This window comes from Natrix helvetica, assembly GCF_964273705.1.
Source record: "Natrix helvetica genome assembly, chromosome: 1".
Classification (NCBI taxonomy): Eukaryota; Metazoa; Chordata; class Lepidosauria; order Squamata; family Natricidae; genus Natrix; species Natrix helvetica.
In genome coordinates, this window is record NC_138548.1 from 18,871,078 (window position 1) to 18,884,178 (window position 13,101).

The 13,101-nt window shown below is 45.5% G+C and overlaps 1 protein-coding gene across 1 annotated transcript in view; it reads left to right on the forward strand.

The window, feature by feature from the left end:
* Positions 1-13,101, forward strand: part of MED16 (mediator complex subunit 16) — a 34,907-nt gene that overhangs the window by 11,853 nt on the left and 9,953 nt on the right. Inside the window, exons 7-12 of the mRNA XM_081958500.1 lie at positions 1,320-1,425; positions 3,660-3,815; positions 5,605-5,816; positions 7,327-7,533; positions 9,098-9,308; positions 11,055-11,188. Coding sequence (XP_081814626.1) covers positions 1,320-1,425; positions 3,660-3,815; positions 5,605-5,816; positions 7,327-7,533; positions 9,098-9,308; positions 11,055-11,188 — 1,026 coding nt within the window. The remainder of the gene's footprint in view (positions 1-1,319; positions 1,426-3,659; positions 3,816-5,604; positions 5,817-7,326; positions 7,534-9,097; positions 9,309-11,054; positions 11,189-13,101) is intronic.

Below are 13,101 nucleotides of genomic sequence, written 5' to 3' on the forward strand. Positions count from 1 at the left end.
ACCGCAGCGTTTGCTTAATGACTTGCTGCAAAAAAGGTTGTAAAATCAAGTCAGTTCACATGGGCGACTCATTTTATGACCATCGCAACTGATGAGCATAATAGGCAAGCTCCTTTAGAGTTGTAAGTCGAGGGCTACCTGTATCATGGAAAAAAAGCAGAGAGCTGCTTTTGTCCCAGGAACCTCATTCCTTCGTAGATTATCTTTGGAGAATGATTGTATCTTGGAAGTGAGCAAAAGCCATAAATCAGCATGGACAGAGCCCCATGGTTGCTCTCCACTCAAGTACTTGCACGCATACACATATGTGCATATGCAATCTCTCACACACCTCTATCTAGAGCCGGGTTGGCGCAGTGGTTACAGTGCAATACTGCAGCCTACTTCTGCTGACTGCCAGCTTTCGGCAGTTCGAGTCTCACCGGCTCAAGGTTGACTCAGCCTTCCATTCTTCCCAGGTGGGTAAAATGAGGCCCCAGAATGTTGGGGGAAATAGGCTGACTCTGTAAACCACTTAGGGCTGTAAAGCACTGTGAAGCGGTATATAAGTTTAAGTGTTATTGTTATTGCTATTGCTGTCTGTCTATCATCCATCCATCCATCCATCCATCCATCTATCCATCTATCCATCTATCTATCTATCCATCTATCTATCTATCTATCTATCTAGATGCTGTCTTCTCACCACAATCTCTGTCTTCCTCTAATTATTTTGAATTTTAAACAGCTGCTAGAGCTGACACTGGGCATTCCAGAACAATGTTTCTCAAGCTTGGAGACTTTTAACATGTGTGGACTTCAATTCCCAGATTTCCCCAGCCAGTCAGCATGCTGGGAGTTGAAGTTCACATATCTTAAAAGTGCCAAGTTTCAGAAACATTGTTCATCTAGATCAGGGGTGTCAAACTCACGTCATCACGGCGTCGTCACGTGACATATCACAACTTTTTTTGTCCCTTTCGCTAAACCAGGTGTGGGTGTGGCCAGCTTGCGAGCCACAAGTTTGACACCCCTGATCTAGATGCACCATGAACAAATGGGGGGAGGAGCTTCCAGTGAACTCTGAAGCTAGTGGGAAATGGACTGCATTTGGGTCAGTTTTTCACTCCTATCCTAGAGCACAACCATGGGAAACGAGATTGGACCCGAGTCCACTTTCCTTGTTCCAGTGGGATCTTCCCAGGTGTTTATTCTACATGCCTCTGGAAGTATATACTAATCCGGTTTTTTCAACCTCAGCATGATGGCTGGGAATTCTGGGAACTTAAAGTTGGTAAGGTTGCTAACATTGTTCTACCTGGCCTTCCCTCCTTTTCCAGATGCTGCTGTGTGCCTCCAGTCAGAACAATAGTATTGTGGAGTGCTGGTCACTCCGGAAAGAAGGACTGCCGGTTAACAACATTTTCCAGCAGATTTCTCCCACAGGTGAGTCAGGTAGCAGGTGTGGAAAGAATTCAGCAGAACATGGCTTCTTCTTCTCATTAGGTTGAAGTCATCCTGGATTCCTGAATGGTCAGATTGGGGAGTTTGAAATCTGTGAACTGCAATTCTAGCCCAAGCAATGAGGCACAAACGGCATAGGCAGAATGTTGCGGGATCAGGACAAAGTCTTCTAGGGATCACCCAACCAGCTTTCATGCTTAATGCAAGACTAGAACTCACAGTCTGCTGGGGATTGGCCCAAAGTCACCCAACCAGCTTTCATGCCTAAGGCGAGACTAGAACTCACAGTCTCCTGGGGATTGGCTCAAAGTCACCCAACCAGCTTTCATGCCTAAGGCGGGACTAGAACTCACAGTCTCCTGGGGATTTGCCCAAAGTCACCCAACCAGCTTTCATGCCTAAGGCGGGACTAGAACTCACAGTCTCCCGGGGATTTGCCCAAAGTCACCCAACCAGCTTTCATGCTTAAGGCGAGACTAGAACTCACAGTCTGCTGGGGATTGGCTCAAAGTCATCCAACCAGCTTTCATGCCTAAGGCGGGACTAGAACTCACAGTCTCCTGGGGATTGGCTCAAAGTCACCTAACCAGCTTTCATGCCTAAGGCGGGACTAGAATCACAGTCTGCTGGGGATTGGCCCAAAGTCACCCAACCAGCTTTCATGCTTAAGGCGAGACTAGAACTCACAGTCTCCTGGGGATTGGCCCAGAGTCACCCAACCAGCTTTCATGCCTAAGGAGGGACTAGAACTCACAGTCTCCTGGGGATTGGCCCAAAGTCACCCAACCAGCTTTCATGCCTAAGGCGGGACTAGAACTCACAGTCTCCTGGGGATTGGCCCAGAGTCACCCAACCAGCTTTCATGCCTAAGGAGGGACTAGAACTCACAGTCTCCTGGGGATTGGCCCAAAGTCACCCAACCAGCTTTCATGCCTAAGGCGGGACTAGAACTCACAGTCTCCTGGGGATTGGCCCAGAGTCACCCAGCCAACTTTCGTGCCTAAGGCAAAACCAGAATTCTGCTTCTCCCATATGATTAACTTTTTTGTTTTTCATGGATGTGGTTGTGTTGCCAATGAAAAAATTGCTCTTTTCTTTCCAGCTTTCCTTCTATTCATCTCCCTCATCACAGCTCAGCAGGAGCAATTTTTTTCTAACAGAGAGCAATCAAACTCACAGGTCATATTTAATTGTTGCTTTTGCACAGGAAATTACCTGGCAACAGATTCTCAACATAGCCATTTCCCTCTGGAAATGAGCTTCTTTTGATTCTTCCCCAGGCGAGAAACAATTAAATTGGTACATCTTGACTTGGCAAATTCGAAGCTGAATTTCTGCTCCTTTTGCTTAGAAACAATACATTTGATAAATTTGAAGAAGGTTCTAGTATCATTTTGAAAAAAAAAAAATCATAGGCGACCTGTGTGTAAAATGCGTAGATTTTCATACCGTGCAATATTCCTCCAGCTGTGATGCCTTAGGAATAGAAGAAAACTAGTTTTATATGTGCAACTTAGTTCAGTTTGCTTTTCTGGATGCAAAGTTGTTTATTTACCAAATTTATATGGCGCTCATCTTGTGGTACAAGGTGACATAAGACACTCACATAGTCTCTTCCAAACCAGACCTCTCCACAAATTTCAGGACTACAGTTCCCTGAATTCTGAGCAGCCAGCACACCCAAAGAATTCTCAGTATCCCTGCTGCTCAGAATTCTGGGAATTGCAGTCCCAAACACCTCTAGAAAGTGTGAATGTTACAGTAATCTGATTGTGCTAAGCCAGGGGTGTCCAAACTTGGGAACTTTAAGACTTGTGGACTTCAACTCCCAGAATTCCCCAGCCAGCATGGCTGGCTGGGGAATTCTGGGAGTTGAAGTCCACAAGTCTTAAAGTTCCCAAGTTTGGACACCCCTGTGCTAAGCAGACAGGAATGAACTAAAGGGCCACCATCAGTGAGCTATTGGACAGCACTACTTGGTCTGTCCAGTGGATGCTTGGGTGGTTTAGGGATGGGGAATTTTTTGGTGGGTGGGGGTGTGTTTGGGGATTGTTATGTGTGTTGGGCGTGGTCTCTGGGTGTTGTGTGAATTTTGTTGTATGCGTATACTGTGTACATACGCACAATGGCAATAAAGTAAAGTAAAGGAAGGAAGTTCCATTACCAAATGCTTTTTTGCAGCCCTTTTCATTATCCTCTTCCTTTTTATTTCTAAGTTGGGGACAAGCCGCCGATGATCTTGAAATGGCGGATCCTTTCAGCCACTAATGACCTGGACCGGGTTTCTGCTGTGGCGTTACCCAAACTGCCAATTTCTTTGACCAGCACCGATCTGAAGGTAGCAAGTGACACCAAGTTCTACCCGGGTTTAGGTGAGGAAAGTTTTTCTTGGATGTGTAGTCTTACCAGTATTGGAAGAAATATCCATCTGGTTCAGTTCCAAGCAGGGAGAAAGACACTGGAAACATGGAGGCTGATTGGAAAGATGGTTTATTGATAAAGCAGAACCACATCGGTTTGTGGTCCTGGGCAGCTGAACACATGGAGTGGAGAGTGAGAGGTATTTATAGCCTATCTTGGGCCTTGCCCTTGAGCTTCCTGTTCCTGTGCAAGAAATATGTTCTATTGGCTGTAGTCAGACTCCCGTGGGGTCATATGTGTCTGAATCGAGTTTGGTTGAAGCCTGGAGGGTGATGCAGTCCCCAGGTGATTTTACAATGCAGTGAGCCCTGCCGCTAGATAATCCTATTGTCAGCGTTCCAAATATCATGCAGAATTAAATCAGAGTCCAAGGCAGAGCTATCCTTAAAGTTCCAATTTAATAAGACAGACATGTTGGCACACCTGTGGAATCCCAAACCTAAAAGCTTCCTGGGATTCCACCCAGTTGAAAGTTCATGATCTTAGCCCCACACCCATAAATCCATCACATGGTCCAATCTTCTTCGGCCACGCTGGCATCTCCACCCAGCTGGTTCCGGTCAGGTGCAGAGGTGCAGAGACAAAAGATGCCTTTGACTCTGATTTAATTCTGCATGATATTTGGAACGCTGACACCTATTATGTCCTGGAGGGTCATGTCTTAAATCCCTTCACCCTGGAGCTGAAGGTCTTTGGTTTTGTAGAAAGGCTGGCCCAGTCCTTCTCAATGGGCACCAGATATCTGCTGAGGGCAGGAAGTTGAAGCTCTGAATCTCTGTCTCCCTTAAGGTTTCTATTTCTCTTTTATGGGAAATATAATATTCTGCCTTTTTAATATTTCCTAAAATATTTCCTTCTTCTGGGAGGGGTGGTTGCTTACTTCCTACATCAGATAACCAAAGATCTAGTGCTGTGGTGAGGCACTCGTTATAATGCAGTATTACAGACTAACTCTGCTCACAGCCCAGGAGTTTGATGCTGGCGGGCTCAAGGTGAACTCCCTCTGAGGTTGGCAAAATGAGGACCCAAATCGTTGGGGGCAATAGGCTGACTTTGTAAAGCGCTCAGAGTGCGTTAAAACAGGGATCCCAAACCCCTGATCCGTGGCCTATTCTGAACCGGACCACGGACGTGATGGCTGAGCTGCACACGTGAAACCACCCCCTGGCCCTGCCATGCCACCTCGAATGTTCTGTTGAGCCAGAAAGGTTGGAGGCAGCTGCTTTAAAGCACTATGGAACAGTATAGAAGTCTAAGTGCTATAGCTGTTGTGATCCCTTCTTGGAAAGTTCCAAGGTTCCCCCATGCCAATTTCAAAGCTGAACTCCCTCCTTCCTGTTCTGGGCCGCAAGGGAGTGACCAATGGAACTTCAAATCTAGGTCGTAAATAGCACCCAGATGGCTCCATCAGAATTTCAAAGGGTCACTAAGAGACCAGCCCTAAGTTGAGAACTACCTGTACACCAAACTGGCTCTCCTAAGAAAAGTATAAATGCCTAAAAGTCTTGGGAATCATAGATGCATCTTTTTCAGATCCTAATTAGAACTTGATTTAGCAACTTACCAAGTTAGTAATTTGCCGCTGATACTACATTGTGAGCAGAAGTGTCTCCCAACAGTGATGTTTGGTTTGGCTTGCTCAGGGATAAAATAATAGAATAGTCCAGAAGGAATGCAGCCCTACTTCTCTCGGTAAACCATTTTAAAAGCCCCTTTGCAATTTACCCACCTCTGTTCCAGGCCTGGCGCTTGCTTTCCATGATGGCAGCGTCCACATCATCAACCGTCTCTCCTTGCAAACCATGGCGGTGTTTTACGGCTCCACCTCGCAGCGCCCGGTGGATGACCAGACCATCAAGCGGCAGAGAACGTCGGGCCCTCTGGTCTACTTTAAAGCGATGCAGATGTCTTGGACTTCGCTGGCCTTAGTTGGGGTCGATAGCCATGGAAAGGTACACTTGGGGGTACAGAGTAAGACCCCCATAGTATTTAAAGCAGGGAGGCCAAGAAAGAGTTTTACAGGGACTCCTCAAGTTGTAAGCATTTGTTTGGTGACCGTTCAAAATTACAACAGCCATGAAAAGAGTGACTTACAACCAATTTTCACGCAACCATTGCAGGATCCCCATGGGGACATCACCAAAATTCGAGCAATTGGCAATTGGCATGTATTTATGGCAGTTGCACTATCCTGGGGTCATCTGATCACCCATTGTAACCAGCGGTGGGTTTCGCATTTTGTTACCACTGGTTCACTGAGTGCGCACCCACCCGCTTTGCACCCTTCCATGCATGTGCCCGGCCTTCTGCGCATGCACTTTGCTCACGCATGCCCCTTCCATTCATGTGCCTGGCCTCAAAAACATGCCTAAATAGGATGGCATAGAGCCTGGGCAGGCTGGCATAGAGCTAGGGATTTCCGCTACTGGTCCGAACCGGATGAATAACACCTCTGTTTGTAACCTCCCAACCGGCTTCCAACAAGCAAAGTCAGTGGGGGAAAGTCAGATTCGTTTAACAACCGCATGAGTCACTTAACAACTGTGGCAAAAAGGTCACAAAATGGGGCACAACTCACTTCAGGAATCTGCTTTGCTTAGCAACAGAAACTTGGGGCACAGTTGTGGTCGTAAGTCAAGCATTACTTGCAGTTCCCCTTTTTCCAAGACAAAAACGTAAGAGCTGGATTGGATCATAAGAAAAATCCATTCCCCTGCTTCCAGATTCATAGAGCAGACAGCCAAATGTCTCCAAGGGGTCAGGCACCTCTATCTCCCCGTGTTGTTTTTCACATGAGCATCTCACTTTTGGGACTCCCTGTATCCCTGTATTCTGAAGTTGGATGAGTGAAGAGTTTTATTTGTCTCCACAGCTGGTTTTTCAATGATAACATTCAATTTGTACATTTTAACTTCCTTTACATTGATAGGGTACATCAGCCTCTTGGATCTGTTCTGATTGGAAAGCCCTGCAAATAATAGCTTATTTGCTCCCTCCACCATGAATCCAAGTGACTTCCTTTTGAAGGCCTTTAAATTATTGGCTATCGCTATAGGTTGTTGCAGGGAATTCCATAAACAAGTCCAACAGTTTGTAAAGGAAATGTCCCTTTGCTTTGTGGTGCATTTAACTGGAAAGTCCTTCATTTTCTCCGAGATCAACCCAGGCAAAACAAGGAATTATTGCCAAGAACGGATGGGAGAACAGATAACTCAAACAAACGAGTCAAACTTCACAATCGGGCAAGCAATCCTGCAGCTCCCCGGTTGAAACAAGAACAGAATCCTGAAAAGTGCCAAGCATTAATCTTGCCAGAGGGTGTTATGGGAAAAAAATCCCTGAGCAAGGACACACACACACACACACACACACACACACACACACTTTCCTGGAAGATGGAGGTAATTGACTTCCTGGCTGCATCCAACATGTCATTTCTGTCTGTCCCCTTGCTCTCTGCAGCTTAGCATGTTCAGGATCTCTCCCTCCATGGGGCATGTTTTGGATATGAATATTTCCCTCCGTCACTTGCTTTTCCTGTTGGAGTACTGCATGGTGACAGGATATGACTGGTGGGACATCCTGCTTCACGTCCAGCCCGGCATGGTGCAGAATCTGGTGGAAAAGCTGCACGAGGAATACATGCGCCAGAATGCTGCCCTGCAGCAGGTGAGTTCCCATTTTTGAAACATGCATTCAATTTCCCAACTACTAAGACTGTTGTCTGAGCAGGTACAAAAATAGCCAGGGAAATGATTGAAGCCTGGGAAATGGGTCCCTCGTCAGTCGAGAGGAGTGTTGATTTACCACCAGCTTATCAGGTGCTTAGGAGCCAAGAACTTGGTAGCACAAAGAAACAACACCCAGTCATTGGCAGTCAACGCACCAGTCTACCAATAGGAAGGCACCACATAATTTTGACTCATAATAGCCCAAAGTACATATTCCAGTAGAGATAAGGTTCCCTGAAGATGGGCTCCAGCACGAATCCAAAAGCTCAGAAGAGTAAACCTCTTTCCCGGTGACTGACCCAGATGGGCTCTTGCAACATTATCTCTGAGATTCACGGACAGATCTTCACACATGAACAAACAAACGGTTTCCTGAAAAAGCCCACTCCCCTTTCGCTCCTCTTTTATTTCCTATGGGAGGGGCCATTCACCTGATTTCTTAGCTGTTCTTTTCTTCTGGCAGCTCTGAGCATGCGCACACTGGGAACAGGACCCAGCTGTTCCTCTGCCTCACCGATGACTGACTCTGAAGGCAGCTGAGAACTGCCAGACGGCCCATCTCTGCCTCCGACGCAAAGCCCTTGTCTGAGCCTTCCCCAGCCTCCAGCACTGGCCCATGTTCTTCCCCAACCTCCTCACTGTCTAACTCTGTGGCCAACTCTGCTGGCCACTGGCAGGCCACAACACTAGTGTCCTGTGGTTGCGTGACCACAGTTTGCTGCAGGGTGGTTTTTTTGCCATTCTTTCTTCAGAAGAATGGACTTTCTTAATGATTATATTATTCACTTAATGACTGTGTGATTTAGACTTACAGTTTCACAATTGGCCTAATGGCTGCTGTAAAAACAGACGATCAAGTGCCTCGACTTACGACAACTTACGGCCGAAATTCCGTTCCCATTTGTGGTCATATGCTGGGAACTCTCTGCGTAGGGTTTTTAAGGCAATAATTGAATTGTACCTGGAAGTTGAGTGGGGGTGGGGAGGCAGCATAGATCACAGGGTAGTGGTGTTACATGGGCATGTAATGGTGCATGGACTCAGTTTGTTGCGTGTCTAAACCATGGTTTCACCAGGGTTAAATCATGGTTAGCCAAGTTTCAGTGGTGGGATTCAATTTTTTTTACTATTGGTTCTGTGGGTGTGGCTTGGTGGGCAGGGTGTGGCTTGGTGGACGTGGCAGGGGAAGGATACTGCAAAATACCCCTTTCCTCCCAATCAGCTGGGACTCAGGAGGCAGAGAATAGATGTGGGCGTGGCCAGCCAGAGGTGGTATTTACCGGTTCTCCGAACTAAAAATTTCCTCTACCGGTTCTCCAGAACTGGTCAGAACCTGCTGAATGCCACCTCTGGTGTGTTTGGAGTAAATCTTTTGGGGTCAGAGAAACCTGAACTGCCAGAAGTGAAACCCCAAATGTCGTTTATTTGTTGACTTTAATGCGTGAACGTCCTTGCTGAAAGGAGCAGCATTCTCAGGTCTGATCACGTCCCTCCTTTGACAGGTTCTGTCCACACGCATCATTGCCATGAAAGCCTCACTTTGCAAGCTCTCCTCCAGTACGGTGGCACGCGTGTGCGACTACCACGCTAAGCTTTTCCTGATTGCCATCAGTTGCACCCTGAAGTCCCTGCTCCGGCCCCCCGTCCTCAACACGCCCGACAAGACCCCTGGAGACAGGCTCACTGAGATCTGTGCCAAGATCACCGATATAGGTATGCTCCAAAGGGCTGGTCCCTCTCTTGGTCTGCTAGATTTTCCAAAGAAGAAGAAGAAAAAGCTCATTTTAAAAATTCTTCTATTTTCAAGATTGTCCATGTAGGGTGGAAGAATCAAAACGTTCCAATTGTGGCCAAGCTCCATGATTGAAGTCTTGTCTGTCATTTTGTGGGCATCTACGCACACAAAAAGGGCAGAATTTCAATTGCATTGCCATAGCAACCTTGCTGTTTGTTTGTTTTTACCATCAGGTGGACCAGTGTTTCCCAAACTTGGCAACTTTGAGATATGTGGACTTCTAGCATTCCCCAGCCAGCATAGTTGGTTTAAATTCTGGGAGTTGGAGTCTACATATCTTAAAGTTCCCCAGATTGCTATCGACATTTTTTTCCCTCCTTCTTTCCCTCCCTCCATGCTATAGTCGTGGTTGAAAGACAATTTCATAATTAAAAGTGGAATTATGACATTCTCCCCTGATAATGTCAATGTTGCTGGATTTGCAAAACTGACCACCTGGTATTCTGTATTCTTTTCTTTGTTAAAATGTGCTTTGCCTGCTTGGTTTTTGGTAATATCAGTATCACAGAGAACCAAATAATCCCAAAGTTTTTCGTTACTGCTTCTTATTCTCTTTTTTTATCAATATGTCTGTGCCTGTTGGTATCCTAGGGCAGCGGGCTCCAAACATGGCAGCTTTAAGATTTGTGGACTTGAAGTCCCAGAATTCTTTTGCTAGCCATGTTGGCTGAGCAATTCTGAGAGTTGAAGTCCACCAGTCTTAAAGTTGCCATGTTTGGAGACATCTGTCCCAGAGAAAAGGGAAGCTACAATTTAGTTAACTTTGAAGGAACTAATAAATTATGGCAAACTGTTTACACATAAAATTCTAAAAAAAGAAAGAAAGAAATTTACAATCAAATGACTAATGAATTGGTTCCAGTTTAGAAAATTGTTCATTCATAACAGATCTGATGAAATTTGCTGCTTTAGGAATATCCCCAGTATTTTACACATACATACATACATACATACATACATACATACATACATACATACATACATACATGTTATGTCAAAGCACTTGGTATGCCCAAATATGGGAGGGACCATACTGCTTCCCTTTTTGCCTTTCAGCTCCACCCTAGGAGCCTTCCAGGCAGGAAACCATATTTGTGTTGCATTTGTGCTGATAAATAAATAAAGGGAGACTAGTATAGATCTATTTCAAGCTATTTAGCTCTCATCAGCTAATCCCAGTAAGGGTATGGCTAGCTGATGAGAGTTAAATAGCTTGAAATAGATCTATACTAGTCTCCCTTTATTTATTTATCAGCACAAATGCAATATGTATGCATGTATGTATACATATATGTATGCATATATATAATACACACACACACACACACACATCTGATAATTTGCATCCTTTTAGAGGGTCGTTGAAGCCCTTGGAGGGTTTTTTTTACCATCTGTCTGCAAGAAATATAAATCCTTCCACTCCCCACTATCCTGCCAGAGCTGAAGAAGCTTCTTGGATGAGAAGCGAAACGTCTTCAAAAGAAAAAACAAGAAAGTCCAGTTGCCTCCTAAAAAGCACCTTTGGGACCTCTAGTAAAGGGGAAGAAACCATTCCATGCACTGCCCTCATCCACCTGATTGACAGTTCTTCCTGTTGAGAAGTTCTTCCTAATGCCTAATCTCTCATCTATCCCCTTGAAATTTCCTCCCATTGATCCTTCCAGATATTGACAAAGTGATGATTAATTTGAAGACAGAAGAATTTGTGCTGGAGATGACCACCTTGCAATCTCTCCAACAACTGATCCAGTGGGTTGGGGACTTTGTGCTCTATTTGCTTGCCAGTCTCCCGAACCAGGTGAGACTCACTTGTGCAGCAGATGCCCTATGATGCTTTGTGCTTAATGGAGGGTAAACGTTTGTGTCAAATTCACCATTCGAGTTCTAATATTGACTGTTTGCTTAAAGTGAGGCCTTCTCTTTACATACAGAGAAAGGAATGCCTTTTCTCAGTGGTGCCACTTCTCAGTGTGTTGTGGCCTGCCAGCAGCCAGTGAAGCTGGCAGCAGAGTTGGACAGTGAGGAGGTTGGGGAGGAGCATGGGCCAATCCTTTAGGCTGCAGAAGGCTCGGACGAGAGCTCTGCATCAGAGGCAGAGATGCTGTCTGGCAGTAATCAAGTGCCTAGGGAGCTAGACAGCAGTGAGGCAGAGGAACAGCTGGAGCCTGTTCCCAGTGTGTGCATGCGTAGAGCTGTTAAGAAAAGAACAACTCAGAAATCAGGGTAGACTTGGGAATAAAGTCACAGGTGGAAGGTGATTGGCCCCTACTATAGGACATAAAAGAGGAGCAAAAGGGGAGGGAGCTTTTGCAGGAAACAATTTATTAGTTTGGTCGTTAGATTCGTTTCAGGAGTGTGAAGATCTGTCCGTGAATCTCAGAGACTCTATGTCCAGTCTTTCCTTGCACAGCACCTCATTTGGAAAATATTTACATGACAGCTTTCCAAGATAGATAAGGTCTGTAGTCATAAATATTCCTTTGAAAGACTGTTTGCCAGGCCTTGCTGAATGTGAATGAGAGGAATTCACATTCATTTAATAAAAGGGGTTTGGTCAGGACCAGGACTCTGCCTTGTGTTTTTTGGGGAAGTCTAAGTCAGAACACAGGGGCCCATCTCTTTTCAGTTGCCACATATAATATAAAGGCTGTAGTTGTGGTTTTGATCAGACATTATTTTTTAATCAGGAATTTTGACTTCATAATAATGGTGTATAATAATACATGGTGCCTCTTCGTTTTATCCTGCACCGAAACAAATCAGGAAGGAAGAGCTTCATCATATATGAAGCCCATTATATACGGCCTCATTGAACCAAAATGGGCAAACTTGCTGTGTTTCCAACTTGACAACTTTAAGATATGTGGATCTCACTTCCTAGAATTCCGCAGCCAGCTTGAGTCATGGGAGTTGAAGTCTACATACTTAAAAGTTGCCAAGTTTGCCAACTTTGAAAAAGTTTAGTTTAGTTTAGTTTATTTAATTTATAAACCGCCCCCTCTCCCCGAAGGGACTCGGGGCGGTGTACAGACAATATACAAAAAGAATAACAAAGCAACACACAAAACCAGACAAACCAACTTAAACACACAGTCCGTACAAAACCAAACTATTTTACAAAAATTAGAATAGTACCCTTAAAACCAATTTAAAACCCCAAAATTAAAAATTTTTAAAATGCCATCCAGGAAGGTCAGGATTCAATTATACTATATTTTGCTTCCAATTACAATTGAGCCAGGCCAGCTAATTTGAACAAGTGGGTCTTGAGTTTCTTACGGAAGGAGCGGAGATCAACAGTAGTTCTAATATCGGGGGGGAGGTCGTTCCAGAGGGTTGGGCCCATCACAGAGAAGGCCCTACTCCTGGGCACCGCCCGCCCGCATTGCTTAGCGGAAGGTACCCGGAGGAGTCCCTCTCTGTGAGAACGGATTGGTCGTAGGGATGTGTGGGGTAGGATGCGATCCCGCAGATAACTAGGTCCTGAGCCATGGAGCGCTTTAAAGATGATAATCACACCTTGAAACGCACCCGAAAAGCCACAGGCAGCCAGTGCAGCTCGCGCAGGAGCAGTGTTACATGGGAGTACCTAGTACTCCCCATTATTGTCCGCGCGGCTGCATTCTGGACCAGCTGTAGCCTTCGGGTGCATCTCAAGGGGAGCCCCATGTAGATTCAATAACTTGAATTATAAGCCAGTGTTTAACGAGA